The sequence below is a fragment of the Sciurus vulgaris genome (assembly GCF_902686455.1).
Source record: "Sciurus vulgaris genome assembly, chromosome: 15".
NCBI classification, from domain to species: domain Eukaryota; kingdom Metazoa; phylum Chordata; class Mammalia; order Rodentia; family Sciuridae; genus Sciurus; species Sciurus vulgaris.
In genome coordinates, this window is record NC_136476.1 from 26,050,527 (window position 1) to 26,067,513 (window position 16,987).

Consider the following 16,987-nt stretch of genomic DNA (forward strand, 5'->3'; position numbering starts at 1 on the left):
TTGGAATTGCATTGAATTTGTATAGCACTTTAGGTAGTATGGCCATTTTGACAATATTAATTCTTCCTATCCAAGAACATGGAAAATCTTTCCATCTTCTAAGGTGTTCTTTAATTTCTTTCTTTAGTGTTGTATAGTTCTCATTGTAGAGGTCTTTCACCTCTTTTGTGAGATTGATTCCCAAGTATTTTATTTTTTTCGAGGCTATAGTGAATGGGGTAGTTTTCCTAATTTCTCTTTCCGAAGATTCATCACTTATGTATAAAAATGCGTTGGATTTATGGGCATTGATCTTGTAACCTGCTACTTTACTGAATTCACTTATGAGTTCTAAGAGTTTTCTGGTGGAATTTCCAGGTTCCTCTAAATATATAATCATGTCATCAGCGAACAGGGATAGTTTGAGTTCTTCTTTTCCAATTCGTATCCCTTTAATTTCTTTGGTTTGTCTAATTGCTCTGGCCAGAGTCTCAAGAACGATGTTGAATAGAAGTGGTGAAAGAGGGCATCCCTGCCTTGTTCCAGTTTTTAGGGGGAATGCTTTCAGTTTTTCACCATTTAGAATGATATTAGCCATGGGCTTAGCATAGATGGCCTTTACAATGTTAAGGAATGTTCCCACTATCCCTATTTTTTCTAGTGTTTTGAGCATGAAGGGGTGCTGTATTTTATCAAATGCTTTTTCTGCATCTATTGAAATAATCATGTGATTCTTGACTTTAAGTCTATTAATATGGTGAATTACGTTTATTGATTTCCTGATGTTGAACCAACCTTGCATACCTGGGATGAAGCCCACTTGATCATGGTGCACTATCTTTTTAATATGTTTTTGTATGCGATTTGCTAAAATTTTGTTGAGAATTTTTGCGTCGATGTTCATTAAGGATATTGGTCTGAAATTAAAATCCTCCTGTCTCAGCTGCCGGAGTTGCTAGGATTACAGGAGTGTACCACCATGCCTGGCAGTAGCTAACTCTTGAGCTCTTTACATTTGTCCCTCAGACAAAGGGCAGTGCTTACAATTAGGATTTAGAATTAAAATGTAAGGAATTGGAATCTAGAATTGGCTGCTTCATTTTATTAAATACATGTTTTGGGGAAAGTTTTGCTCCTTCCCCACTTACAGTGCTGTTAACTCCCTCTTTTCAGACCAATTTGACTCAGATTGGTCATCCTTAATTTTATTTCTTTTATTTTAAGGATTATGTGAATATATTCAAATATGATAATGGTATCTTTCCTTCTTTCCTTCCTTCCTTTCCTGGGGATTGAACTTGGGGTGTTTTACTACTGAACTATGTCACCTTTCCATTTTTAATTTTGAGACAAAGTCATGCTAAGTTCCTTAGGGCCTCCACTAGGTTGCCAAGGCTGGTCTTGAACCTCCCCATCCACCTGTTTGAATCTCCCAAGTTCTTGGGATGACAAGAATGAATCACTGCATGTGGCTGATAATGATGTGTTTTGGATTCAAACATAAAAAAACTATTTAAAATTATTATACACAGATACTATTTCAAATATTAAAGTGTTAATAATGTATTCATTTTGCCAGGTGGTAATAGGCACATGAAACTGTTTTATGGTGGGCACACTGAGACTTGGCTGTGGTCTCTTCTTGGCCTTTAAAGACTATTTAGGCCTGTTATATTGGTGTAATCCCAGTGACTTGGCAGGCTGAGGCAGGAGGATTGACACCAGCATCAGCAAGTTATCTAGGCACCCTCAGCAATTTAGCAAGATCCTTACCCAAAACAAAAAATAGAATGGGCTTGTCACATAGCCTAGTAAAGCACCTCTGGGTTCAATCTCTAGTGTGAAAAACAAATAAATGAACAAATAAATAAATGCTCTCTGGCCTTGGAGATACGTATCATATAATCTTTCTAAGGCTCATCTCAGATGTTTATTCATCTATATGATGAAATAGAATTTGGATTAGTGAACCAAGGTTTCTTTCAGATGCTTAAGATTCTTGGGTTTCATGAAAATCTAATAGGAGAGAAAACTCCTTAGTCCTTGCCCTTTCATTGAAAGGGGAAATAATGTGCCAGGTATGGTGGTGCATTCCTGTGATTCCAGTGGCTTGGGAAGCTGAGGCAGGAGGATCCCAAGTTCAAAGCCAGCCTCAGTAAAAGTGAGGCACTAAACAATTCAGTGAGACCCTCTCTAAATAAAATATAAAACAATAGGACTGGGGATGTGGCTCAGTGGTTGAGTGCCCCTGTGTTCAATCCCTAGTACAATTAAAAAAGAAAGAAAAATAAAAGGGAATAATGAAGGTATAGGTACATCTCTTAAGATAAATATTTCCCCTTTGTAAAAAGTTCTTTTCTCTGCTAGTTTTTGGAAAACAAATACTGTTTCATGATAACTGTTGCATGTCATGTTCCAAATGTTATTAATTTTTACATAATGATCTCTTGTCTTTGTTCTATCAATTTTTATTAGCTTGAGGTAATATTATACTTTCATAACCATGGTTATGTTTCTAAGCAAAAAAACAGCAAATCAGCAGATTACTAAGTAGATTGACTTGGGATGTTTATTGATAGGTCACAGCCAATATTTTCCTGCATTATGTGGATATTATACCTTAGATTTTGTTGTCACTCAGACTGAATGGATATTTTATCTAGCAGTCAGGTTTGTAATAATAGTTGGGTGTTCTTGGTTTAGCTTGATTTTTCTGTCACTAAATTCCATTGGAAGCCCCAGTGGCATAGACTCTAACTATAGTATTGGGAACTAAAAGTTAAAAACACCTTGTTCATTTATTTAGGTTTTGATTAATTAGAGACAAAAATGGTAACTTGTTAGTTTGTGCTATGTGGTTGCTTTCTGTGCTTTTCATGTCTGTCCCTGAAACTTTTCTCAGTTGTGGTTGGCATGAAGTCTATGATCAGGTGTCTAAATATACTAAAAGCATTGGAAAATAGTTGTGACTTTGATTCTTTTGTCTTCATGCATATCTTGTTACTCTTATAGTCTTGTGAAAAACATCTGAGGATCCCTTTTTGATACTATAATTGCATTGTTCATTTCATTTATTTATTTTTTACAGACTGCATTTTGATTCATTGTACACAGATGGGGTACATCATTTTGTTTCTATGTGCAGAATGTAGAATGATGTAGATTCATACCATTCATGTAATCATACATGTACATAGGGTAATGATATCTGTCTCATTACACCATTTTTCATGCCCCCTCTCTCTCATTTCCCTCTACATAATTTAAAGCTTCTCCATTCTTCTTTAACCCCCACCCCCTGCCCTATATTATATATCACCATCCACTAACAGGGAAAACATTTGGCCTTTAGCTTTTTTAATGATTAAATTAGATTGAAATGCATGAAACTGCCAGTGTTTGATAATTTTTTTCCTCTATAAAAATTACAATTTCACAAACTCACTTAAATGTATTACTTTTTGTTTCTTAAACTTGTACCTGATTCTCTTTCCCCAAAGACATAAATGTCTTAACTCTACTAGTCACTAAGTTATCCCATATTTAGAAATACATTGTTTTGTGTTTTAATCAACCCTTCCCCTGTATTTTGCTTGCAACTCTAGCTCTGAAGATGGAGAATGAAGTTTGGAAAAGTTCACGTATACTTAAAATGTTATTTTTATGACTATGTTGTGGTCTTTATTTTCTTTGTTTTGCATAGTCCTGGGTGGCAGTTTCCTGTAGACTGGTGCTTGGGCAATAGGGTCATGTATTTTAGGGAGGTACTTATTACATTTAGGAGGGTTTTTTTTTTTGTTTTTGTTTTTGTTTTTTAATCATGTCAGTACTCCCAGCCAGTGGATGGTTTATCATTTTATATCTATGTATTCTGAATTCTTTTAGCTTAGTTTCCCAAGTTTAGGGAAATGAACCTCTTAATCCTGCATTGCATATATTCTCTTTCATTGATTTAGTGTATGTCATCTTCATTTTAGAAAACTGTTTTCAAGATGAAAAAGTGCTGAGATTTTTGTTATTTTAAAAAATAGCAACAAAAATGAAAGGTTGACGAAGATATCTGAACATGTTTCAGTATTGCACAAATATTTCTGTAGCATTGTTAACATTTTCTCTTGAGAGGTAAATTTTATAAATCCTTCAAGTGATTTAGCCAAGAATCTTTAAGAATCTTCTTGGAGAAGAACAGTGAGTATGAACATGTCAAGGAAGGGAGTGAATCTGGCATGAAGTAGACTTGAAAGGACACATTTTAGATTTTGATGTGCACGGAGAGAGTGAAGGTTTCCACCCTTCTCCTCTTCATGTTTATGTTCTCTTAGATAGTTTCCCTAGTAGTTGGCATCATGACTGCTCTGTTCGAATTGTACTCCTTAGCAGCTGTTTTGGGTGATCTGCCAGGTGTTACCTCTGATAGTTCCTGGACTGCAGGGTCTAAGATCACACTGTTCTTTACAGGGATGGCCAGAAGTCAATTTTTTTTTTTCAGCTTAAGGAGCTTTCTTTTCTGGTCACTTATGTCATATTAATAGCTCACTGTTTGGAGATCTTGTTTTGCCATTTTTTATGCTATTAGTAAAGTAGCTTAAGAACTGGAAATTTCTCCTATGAGATTTGTTTTGAACTCTTTGAAAGCAAGGGACTGTTTGTTTCAAGTTCTTATTTCTTTCATCTGTTATATTTCCTGAAATGTTACAAGATTCATATGCTCACCCTTGAACCCATCTTTGAATTGATGCTCTGAATAAGTTCCTTTTGGTGCTATGTGGTCAACTTGTTTTCCAAAGATAAGACAGTTTGCTTTGAGGAGTTTTCTTCTCCTGCTTGTCCCTACCATGGTGTGATAATCAACCATACTGTTCCCCCTTCCTTTTGTATACTTTATTAGTCAATGTTACTTAAAATTCTTTAAGATAGAGGATTTTTACTGACAAGGAACCTGAAGTGCATAATCAATAATTCACTTGCCCAAGATCACAAGGATGGCAGTGACCGGTAACAGACTTTAATTGATGTGTGTTCAATTCCAGAATTGGCACTCTTTCTGCTTTATCACACTAACAAGTCCCAAAAATAGCCAGAGTACTGAAAAAGTGGCTGAAATGAACATATATGAAGATCTAATAACAGCAAGACATCTTTGTTGATAGAGTAGATCAACTTCCCAGTAGTCCTTGTTTTTGCTTATGTGTGTTTTAATAATGTATCTATTTGAAATATGAACTAAGATTCTTTAAAAAATTCAAGCAACACCAGTAATGCCAAATTTTCCTGATGGAACCAAAACCTTAGATATAGCATAATTATTAAGGCATTTTTGTGTAATAGGAATTTAAAGATGCATCTCTTGGAATATCTGTTTTTTAAAGCATATATTGAGATAGTTGGAATGTATCCTTAAATGTTTTGACCTCTGTGTTATGGAGAGGAGAAACATAAAGAAAGAACTAACAGCTCTCAGATTGATGCTTAGTGGTGGAGTGCCTGATTTGCATAAGGCCCTGGCTTCAATCCCTGGCAGCAGGACCAAGCAAACAATAAGAGCAGACAAGATTATGGTTTGAATGTGAGGTGTCCCCCGAAAGCTCACGTGTTCAGAGGAGAAATGATTGTGTTATAAGAGTCTTAACCCAATCAGTGATTTAATCCCCTGATAGGGTTTAACTGAGTGGTAACTGAAGTGGTAGGGTGTGGCTGGAGGAGGTGGGAATTGGGGCATGACTACTGGGGTATATATTTTGTATCTGGAGAGTAGAGTCTCTTTCTGCTTCCTAATCACCATGTAAGCTGCTTCCCTCTGCCACACTCTTCCAGCATAATGTTCAGTCTCACCTTGAGCCCTGAGGAATGGAGCCATCCTTCTGTGGACTAAGACCTCTGAAACTGTGAGCACTCAAATAAACCTTTCCTCCTTTACAGTTGTTCTGGTTGGGTCTTTTAGGTCCAGCAGTGAAAAAGCTGACCAAACAAGACAACTCTGTTTTCCATTTTAGTTTCTTAAGTGTCTTAGGCCAAAAACAGCAGTTTCTCTATTACCCATTATTAAACCCAGCACGTCACAGAATTGTAATGGAAAATTTAATTTTTTTCCCTCATACCTGAACCCCTGTTATTTTTTTTTTCTTTTGTACTTCTGAACATACCTTTATAAACTTTTCTAATTCACCAACTAAAAAAGTGACTGAAATATAGTTTGTATACAGTATAAGAATAATAAAATTCCAGTTTGTATCTTAGCTTTTTTGAGTAACTCATTGCTGCTCTCATCTTCTTTCTCCTCCTCACCCACTATTACTTCCAGGATGTTTGAAACCATATACCTCCCAGGACTGAGATTTTGCTCAAGTACCTGAAACATTACAGAGGCTACCGTCCTTTTCATAGCAGAGAATGGTGCTATTCCAGCAAAAGACATAATTGGAACGTAATCCCAAGCAGCACAGTCATCATGGAGACTGGCAAGGGGAAACCCTGTAATAGAGTCAGTGGCTTTTCAATCTGCCGAATTCCATCATCATGCCCTGGCTGTAGTCCTTCCACAGATAGCCCAAATGTATTCTTTAGAAAAAGCCTGCTGACACTTAGCAGAATTTTTTCATAGAGACTACTTAGCGAATGAATCTCACCTCAGTCTGTTCCTAAGGAAAGCCCCCGCCCCCTGGCATTCATTTCCCACCTGTTATTTTGACTTAAGTTTTTAAACTTGGATATTTTTATAATTATAATAACTTATAACCCCCCTTTATTCCTTTTAATGTATGTTTTATCGAATTGGCATCATCCTGTATATACAGATTTGTGTCCTGGATTTTTTAAATTTTTAAATTTTTTTGTGATATCATAGATTGATACTACTGAGCCACATCCCCAGTCCTTTTAGAAATACTTTTTAACTCAATGGTAGAGCACTCGCCTAACGTGTGTGAAGCACTGGGTTTGATTCACAGTACAACATAAAAATAAAATAAAGGTATTGTGCCCATATACAACAAAAAATATTTAAAAAAAAAAACTTTTTAAATTTAGAGACCTTGCTAAGGGCCTTGCTAAATTGCTGAGGCTGGCTTTGAACTTGTGATCCCCCTGCCTCAGCCTCCTGAGCTGCTGGGATTATAGGCATGTACCACCACGCCTGGGAAGAATATTTTTAATTGTACTATGAAATAGCAGTTTCACTTGATTGTGTGTGGCTTTTTAGTGACGAGAACTGAAGACATTTTTCTTTCTCTGAAGCCATAAAAAACTTTTCTTGGAAATGTTTATACATCAGAGTTAACTGAATGTCTTTCTAGACTGATTCTGACTATTTCTGTCTCTATTTTTATTTGAAAAGATTAGTATTTAGAGCATACATTGTAAGTAATTTTCTGGATGAGTTTTGCAGAACTTACCCAGGGACTTGGTGTTTGAACTTTTGGTATGTTCTTTTATAAAATAAAACAATCTATTCTGTTTTAGTGATGTAGTGATTTAGTAATTTCAGACAGATATTGAAGATTTTTGCTGGTATCATGGCAGTTATATTTTAAGCAGTCACTTTAGTATATTTGCTCACGATGGTATCTGTTTTCTAGTGCACCCACGTAGTAGTATTACTTTTGAGACTGACCCTGTTTCACAGGATAGCTGCACAAGCCATTGCTTAGGCTTCCTTATTTGGCATGAAGTTCCAACAATGTAGAGCCTGGAACTGTATTATAATCTGCTTGTGTAAATTCAGAAGTGCTTATGAAGACATAAGGAACTGCTTAGTTTTGGGGCTCATGCTTTGCTTTATTGCATAGTACCAGCTACAGGGTTTTTTCAATGTTTTATAACAATGTCAGGATCTAAGTTTCCACCTGAACTGAGAGGCTCACTGAAGAAGAAAGAAAAAGGACAATGGGCATAGAATATTTTACAATTAATTCATTTATATAAAAAATTTTAGGTGACACTGTGAACAAATCCAGGGGTACTTTACTGTGCCTTTTACTTACTTCCCTCCCTCTTACCCTTCCTTCCATCCTGAGATAGGATCTCACTAAGTTGCTTGGGCTTGAAGTTCTTGATCACCCTCCCAAGTTGCTGGGATTATAGGCATACACCACCACACTCAGCTGCATATGTAATTTTTTTTAGCATTATGCATTACTAAACCAGATCTGATTATACAGATCATTTTAGATATTGACAAATCTCATTATATGATATTTAAAAATTATATGTCATCACTATCATCAAGTCCCATCAAAAACTGCTTTGAGTTACACTTAAACTAATGGATACACTTTTCCAACATTTTAATTGTGAGATAGAAGTTGAAATTTTATCATTTTTAAATAGATCAGTTATTTTTCTTAAGAAGACCGACTTTCCCCCATCATTTTCATGAAATTCTATGTTAGACACTCAAGTCTGAAGAACCCCTCGTTTATTCTTTTCTTTCGGGTAAAAATGCTGCTCCATGATAAAAGACAGGTCAAGGTAATAACAGAAGAACTTTTCCTCAGACAATTGCTGAGCTTCAGTGTGCAGAAATACTTTATGTATATATACATTTTAGTCACAGATTTAATAAAACTGGCACTTTGAAAATCAAGAACATTGTTACATGAAACTCCTCCCCTCTTTTTTTTTTTTTTTTCCTTCTGCAAATATGAAGTAGTCAAGAATATAATACTTTGCTGCCTTGATTTAAACTAAGGCACCAATAATTTTACCCTCCACTGCTTTTATATCACCATTACAAATGTCAACAGTGTGACATAGACCAATAACATGTTTGTGTTATTGTGCAACTGGTTTTGGCTGCACTGATGGTATAAATGGTGTATTACATCACCTGAAGTCTGCAGATCATTCTTTGAGAACTGATGTTATGTATCTTTTTTTCTTTTTTTTTAAACCAAGTCATTCCTGTAACCACCTCCTCTCCAGATTCTAAAACTTATTCATTCTACATTGACTCATTTTGTATGTGGACAAGAAGACTCACTCAAAAGAATATTTTTTCAAAGTAATGATAGTTGGTCCTTTCTGTCCTATTGAGAGTAAAATTATGAATGAAAGGAATTCTGTGCTTGGTAACATGTTCTTAGTTCTCCTAAACCTTGATAAACTTTTGCATTCAGTGCTGGGTCTCTGGCAGGTCCCCGTGCTTGGTGATGCACAGTTCTGCTGCTCTGATGCTTTTGAATTATAGGATTATATTATGATGGTGGAGAGAAATGCTCTTTGGGCCTTACACTACTTCACCTTTGGTCTAGGATAGGTATAGAGCAGGGCTCTCTGCAGGTCAGTGTTGAGAAAGTTTGAGGAGAGCTTTTTAATTCTATCAGGCCATCCTACCCAAACCTTGCCGTGAGTTTAAATCAAAGGGGCCAGTATAGCTCTGCCCACACCTACCTACTCTGTGGCACCATTTTACTTCCTGGCTCTGTCTGTTGTCAGGGGTTGTTCTTCCCTTTGTCTGTTTTTCACTGTCTTTGGACTTAAGGAATTAAAAAGTATTTCCTGTGTTCTTCAAAATATTTTGGGAATTCCTTATAATAACTTAAGACTGGAGATAAGAAATTTGTCTCATGTTTTTCATTGTTTTTGAAAAAGGCAAGTGGTGCAGTAAATTTATTTGTAAGCCAATCAGTAGTAGCCATATTAAGTATTTGTAAGAGATATTAGCCTATGAGTAAGGACTTACTGCTATTTAAAATTTCTCATTAACTTTCCAATCTTTCATTTGTCAGCTCTTAATCTTCTCAATGTATCTTCTGTTGTGAAATATAGGGCAACTGAGGTGGAAGGAATGTATATTTAAAGTCAGATTACTTCATCTTAAATATTGGCAAAGGATTTTAACCTTTTGTTTTCAAACAGTCTGCTCCTGGCTGTACACCAGGTGTTTCCCATCGTAATAACAGCGGTGATGCTGCTGCTGCTGCCACCGCCACTGAAATAGGATCATTCCTTTTTTCTTCCATTGGAATTTGACATCTTTAATTTTAGCCTCATTCAATCTTTCCCTTTTTTCTATCTTTGTAAATCTATTTTGACTTTTTTTCCTAGATTAGTTAAGTCAACATGGCAAGGGCTGAAACACAGTGGTTCACCAGAGATTTGGATAACCAAGGACATCACTGTGCAGTATTTTTTTAAAAAGAGTGTGAGATCTACTAGTGAAGAATATTAAGCACCAGGCATGCCACTTGATCTGAGATACACTATCCTCTGCTATGGGCAAGAGGAATTTTTTTCCAGCATGCAGTCCTTCCAATGCTCTGTAAGATTCCAGATTACTATTTGTGGAGTTGATTCTTACTTCTTTCTAGTAACATATTTGCATGCTTAATAAATTCAACCCTCTTGGAGCATCATACAGAACAAATGAGAAGATCTGACATAGGGATCATTTTTTATATCCATATAATGCCAGTACATTGCTTGGCGTATTATTAGTGCTCTGTAAATGTCGTGGATTCTTGAACTCCAAGTGACTTCACTGAAGTCCAATTGAAAAAATTTTTATGTGAGGTGAGAAAATAAGTATATTAATAAGTTTTCATGGGATTAGAGTATCCTGCTAATTGGAAGATAATCTTTTTAAAAATTTATTTTATTCTTTTCATACACATGTATAGGGTAATAATGTCTGCCTCATCTTACTGCCCTTTCCTTCCCCCCACCCCCACTCCACTTCCGTTTGCACAATCCAGAGCTCCTTTGTTATTCCCTACCCAACCCCTGGTATGTATCAGCATCCACTTATCAGAGAAAACATTCGGACTTTTGTTTTTTGGTATTAGTTTATTTTACTTAGTATGATATTCTCTAGTCCAATCCATTTACCTGCATATGCCATAATTTCATCCTTCTTCAAAGCTGAGTAATATTCCATTGTATGTATGTACCACATTTTCTTTTTCCATTCATCTGTTGAAGGGCATCTAGGTTGATTCCATAGTTTAGCTATGAATTGAGCTGCTATAACTATCGATGTGGCTGCGTCACTGTAGTATACTGATTTTTAGTCCTTTGGGTATAAGCCAAGGAGTGGGATAAGTGGGTCAAATTGTGGTTCCATTGCAAGTTTTCTGAGGAATCTCTATACTGATTTCCATAGTGATTGCACCAATTTGCAGTCCCACACCCTCACCAATATTTATTGTTGCTTGTATTCTTGATAATTACCATTCTGACTGGAGTGAGATGAAATCTTAGAGTAGTTTTGATTTACATTTCTTTAATTGCAAGAGATGTTGAACATTTTTTCATATGTTTGATGATTGATTGTATTTCTTCTTTTGTGAAGTGTCTGTTCAGTTCCTTAGCCCATTTATTGATTGGGTTAATTTTTTGGTGTTAAGTTTTTTGAGTTCCTTTATATCTCCTGGAGAATAGTGCTCTATTTGAGATGTGTGTGGTATAGGTATTTTTCCATTCTGTAGGATCTCTCTTCATGTTATTGATTGTTTCCTTTGCTGAGAAGAAGCTTTTTGTTTGAATCTATCCCATTTATTGATTCTTAATTTTACTTCTTGAGCTTTAGGAGTCTTGTTAAGGAAGTCAGTTCCTAAGCCAACATGATGAAGATTTGGGTCCTACTTTTTCTTCTATTAGGTACAGGGTCTCTGTTCTAGTGCTTAAGTCTTTGATCCAGTTTGAGTTGATTTTTGTGTGGGGCGAGAGATAGTGGAAGATAATCTTATGTATATAAACTTATTTTACCATGGGCAGTGTTGTGGTAGCAATAGAAATACTGAAGTAGTGACATTGAAAAGAGGGTATTTTACTCTCCTTGTAAGTATGGGGATTATGGAAAAGGGAGGTTGGTTGTCTGACTTAGGCTTTAAACTCCTTTTATTCTGTTTTATATCTCAGAATGTATTGATAGACCATATAGGCTTGGTTTCTGGCATTGTGACATCAGTGTTCTTCTTTTATAACTAGTGCAATTGTTTTTCCTTGGAAACTCATTGTATTTTTATATTGTGTCTCCTAAGAGTTGACTGAAGTTCCATCTGTTGAGGAGGAAGTGGAAGAAACAGAGTCTTGGGCAAAGCCTCTCATTCACCTTTGGCAGACAAAGTCCCCTAACTTTGTAGCTGAACAAGAATACAATGCAGCTGTGGCAAAAATGGAGCCACACTGTGCCATCTGCACTCTGCTCATGCCATACTACAAGGTAATTGGGGGTGGTGTGATTGTCAACCTGTCCTTTCATTGCTCCACTTTCTGTATGACTGTGTACCCATGAGGTCACCTGTGCATCATTGGAGGTAAGTATGCATCAGAAATAAGATAGTAATACTTCTTAACTATTGATCTTCATAGAATGACAATGATTTATACATGCAGCCTGGGAACCCTTTTTTATGATATTACTATATCTTTTTTGAGTATCTTGTTTATCTCAGGGAAAGAGCAATATCAATGTTTCTATTGTTTTTATCAGGGAACACCAAACTTAAAACTGAAAAATAGAACCATGCAAAGAGAGAACTTAGTCCTGGTCTCTGTTTTATGTTTGAAAATGTTACTCTCAATGTATTTGTTTGCTCTGGCCCCAAATTTTAAACGTCTCTCTTCACCTCAGACTTAATACAAACTAAATTGTCTAGTTCACACACATCAGGCAGCTGTGCTTGATGTTGCTTTTATCATTTTCCATGCATATTATACTGAGAGCCTCTCAGCTCATGGAATTCACAGTCTTTAGTACTAACAGAAGAAATGCTGTTAGGAATCCAGTATGGGTGGAATTACTTGGTCTATTTTAAGGTATAATTTGAAATATATTGATATGAACACTGTGTTTTGGGTTATGTTTTCACTCATAGAATCAAAGATGTTTAATTCAAAATCACATCTCTTAGAGTCCCATGTGAGAATATACTTGTGCAGATATTTCAGAACAAGAAAATGTGTGGTATTTCACAGTTTAAGACCTATATAAATAGAATAGTTTACTTAACTATGTCTTTGAATATGGCACTGGTGAGTGATAAACATCTTTTTTTTCTTTCACTCATTAAATTACTGTATTTTATCTTTTATTGATACTTAAATTTTGACATCCCAGTCTACCTAAATAATTCCCAGTAATCAAAAAAATTCTAGTTAAAATGATAAAATTTGGGAAATTTATTTATATGAGATCTTTGGAGATAATAAAGCAATTCATTAGTTATAATTTTAAATAAATACTTAATATTTTTATATATTTTGATGAGAGATGACAATTGTCTTTGCCACATTATCTTTCCTTGGTCATATATACCAATAATGTCTCTTGCTCTTGTGGTAAGGCAAATGCCTTAGAAGCTTCTCTCAGTTCTGTTGCTCAGTTTAAAATTGAGTGTTTGAAAATAATATTTAAATGGCTAACCAGGTAATATTTTCATTAAATCAACCCATGTGTTTACCTATTGGAAATAAAGAGATAAAAAAAATTCTTAAGAAGAATCAGTGCTTTGCATGAACTCTTTCTGGAACAACACAGTTTTAGTAGCTTATCAATTTCATTTATGAGCAGATATTCAAAATATTCTCTTGTTCTTACAGATTAATTTCTTTTTTTGGGAGGGGGGTCAGGTAGGGTACCGGGGATTAAATTCAGAGGCACTCAACCCACTGAGCCACATCCCCAGCCCTAATTTGTATTTTATTTAGAGACAGGGTCTCACTAAGTTGCTTAGCGCCTTGCTTTTGCTCAGGTTGTCTTTGAACTCTCTATTCTCCTGTCTCAGCTTCCCAAGATGCTGGGATTACAGGCACAGATAAATTTCTTGATGGGAGTCTGAGAAGAACCATTGCTACAAAGGTAATAGTTGGGTTAAGGAGAACAACAGAAGTAACAAAACTTGAAAGCCAATGGTAGAACAGGTATTAGTGAATTGTAATGATAAGACTGAATTATGAACTCTTTTCCATCTTTTTCACTTAACTTGGGAATATTGTGTTTTTCAGCCAGATAGCAGCAATGAAGAAAATGATTCTAGATGGGAGACAAAATTAGATGAGGTGGTTACATCAGGAGGAAAGACTAAGCCCCTCATTCCAGAGATGTGTTTTATTTATAGTGAAGAAAATATAGAATATTCTCCACCCAATGCCTTCCTTGAAGAGGATGGAACAAGCCTTCTGATTTCCTGTGCTAAATGCTGCGTACGAGTTCATGCAAGTAAATACATTTATAATCCATCCAGTCATTCACTTGTCCATACTTCACATAATTCTTATTGCTCACCTATTTGGAACCTGTGAAATCTATTGCATTGAACTATTGGCATTCTTGATGCTCGGATCATTTTTTCCTCACATTTCTTGTAGTGAAAGTATGAGTGAATATGAGTGTGTATAATCACCATTTTCCCCCCAGTCTTCCTTATGCAGTACCAGTGGTGAGAAGGACTGCTTTTGTTCTTGTTGTTTATTTGGTGTTCAGGTGAGGTATTATCATGAAGCATCTTTCAGGTGCTTGAGTTTTGCTTACCTTACGATAAACTTAATGTGAACATCTTATGTTGATTACTGAGTATTTCTCTTTGTGACTTTTTAAGGAGAAATCAATCTTCCTTTTGTGATTCTTAGAGTTATTATTTTATTGAGTTCAAATTTTATTCTTTACAAGCATTAGGAAATCTCTACTGCCTTCCAGGGGAGAACAGTCATTACCATAGTTTTTTCTCCCAAATGAGATGATTAGACTGTCTCAAATTTTCTTTTTTTTTTTTTTTTGATTTTTTAAACATTTTATTTTAGACTCATAAGAAGTTGCAGAATAACCAGGTTTGGTAGCACACCCATGTAATTTGTCTTTTTTTTTTTAATAGAAATGAAGAAGTGGTAAACATATTTAAAAAACACTGGTCTGCCATGTAAATCCTATAGATTATATAAAAGAAATTCATTATATACAACTCTTTTAAAAATTTTATTATTCCAGATTTTACTCAATCTCATTCTATTAACAATTTACATATGGTTTGTCTCTCTCAATGTATTTAAGTGGTTCATAATGAAGTTATCTTCATTCATATTTACCCCAAGGCAATAATAGTTTTAGCTTAGAGTTGAAATTACCTCCTTACAAGTTTATTAATTAATTAGATAACCATATACTTCCTGAAGAGATTTGAATGTCATCTGCTTGAAATAAAATAATAGACATCTTCTTATATTGATACTAGTTAATAACTCACTTCATGCGTGCACACAGAGTTTCACCATATGTTAGTATGTATGATTGAGAGACAAAGCACCAGGACACAAAATATAGGAATTTAACCTTTATTTGTGAGTGTACCAGTTATACAATTCATGTTATTTCATAAATGTGTACTTGAACTTAGTGTTTTATGGACTCAGTTAACTGGGATAGGTGTTACTTTGGGTAGTTATACTTCTGTTATTTTCTGTTCCCATCTGAAATGTTACTGAAATTTAATGCTAAAACTACCCATTTAAAAATTTCAAACCCCTCTTATTTCAGTAACTTAAGTGGGGTTTTTTTTGGGGGGGGGGGTTCTGGGGTTTGAACTCAGAGGTACTTTTCTACTGAGCTATATCCTCAGTTCTTTTCATTTTTTATTTTGAGGTGGAGTCTCACTAAGTTGTTGAGGCTGGCATTGAACTTGCAATCCTCCTGCCTCAGCACCCCTGATTGTTGGGATTACAGGCATGTGCCACTTTTTTGGGCAACATGTTTCTTGGTGCCATATATAATTGTTATATATTTGTACCTTTAATCATCTTCATAGTTATTTTGGGACAGGCATTGACCCATTCGACAAGTTGAATTGAGGACATCACTTCATCACTAATTAGATTGTATAGCTTTTGCTCTGTCACTGAAATGAAAGATAATTAGGTGTAATTTTTGAAGTGTAATTTTAAATTACATGAATTTTAAAAATAGTACGTCAAAATTTGTTGTTTGTTTATGTTAATATTTTGAGAAACTTTGCTTAATGGATTGCATGTTCTTGGAAATGTTTATGCATGTGTGAAAGACCAGACTTGACAGCTTAGAAATACTATTTTCTGTTCAAGAATTATCTCTGTGATAATATTATGAGCATTAGTTAACATTTAAGACTCACACTCCCAAGTTTTCTAGGGTTGATGTCTTATTAATTATGAAGCAGGAGAACCAAAAGTATCTTTCAGACAGGCTTGGTTTATATTTTGTTTTAAGCCATGCAAGTAAGCAGATGACCTGGTTTTATTTATTTCAGTATTGAGATACATAATGTTGTAAAGATGCATGAGACCTAATGAATGGATCCATGCTATTATTTCCTAGGCTGTTATGGTGTTCCTTCTCATGAGATCTGTGCTGGATGGCTGTGTGCCCGGTGCAAAAGAAATGCATGGACAGCTGTAAGTAGCTTATTTTAGTACTGCTTTACCTCTCCAATTATCCCATCAACTGTGGATACATTCAGTTGTAGCAGAAAGATAAGATTGCATAAATGCTTTTGTGTGTAATTCTACACTTTAATGTTTTTCTTGTCTTCCTTCTCCAAATTGTCTCATTGTAGATACATTAGGTAAATTTCTTTGTAGTACTCTTCTGCTTCACAAATTGTAGGAATGACCAGTTTATAAAATCTACATTTACATTTTCAAGGCCTCAGAAATTTAAAATTTTATTTCATTTTCCTGTACAGATGCAATCATTTGAGAATAATTATCCTAAGTAATAGTCAAGGTGGAGATACATAGTGATGCCTGAAGAAACCATGCTCATTTCCAATTTTCTGGTAGCCCAAGGTCTTTGTCCCACTTACTCATCCTTAATACTTTCATCCTTAGCAAATTTTAGAAATCTGCTCTATTCTAGGCATTGCTATGAACTTTAAATAAAATGTTTAACAACAAATGATCCTCCATTTTGGGACACATTTCCTCTTGGTCTTAATAGTTTTCCCTAAAATCCTTGTTGAAACTGAGGTCTAATGTTTAATCTCCATTCCACTGATGTATTATATCATACATTTTGCCATTTAAGTATGTTCTACCTTAATTT

At 35.3% G+C, this 16,987-nt stretch overlaps 1 protein-coding gene across 5 annotated transcripts in view; it reads left to right on the plus strand.

Moving 5' to 3' along the window:
- KDM4C (lysine demethylase 4C) overlaps window positions 1-16,987 on the plus strand; it is a 381,526-nt gene that overhangs the window by 229,050 nt on the left and 135,489 nt on the right. For all 5 annotated transcript variants that reach the window (XM_079113015.1, XM_079113014.1, XM_079113016.1 and 2 more), the window contains 3 exons: window positions 11,958-12,139; window positions 13,924-14,137; window positions 16,262-16,338. In XM_079113015.1, coding sequence (XP_078969141.1) covers window positions 11,958-12,139; window positions 13,924-14,137; window positions 16,262-16,338 — 473 coding nt within the window. The remainder of the gene's footprint in view (window positions 1-11,957; window positions 12,140-13,923; window positions 14,138-16,261; window positions 16,339-16,987) is intronic.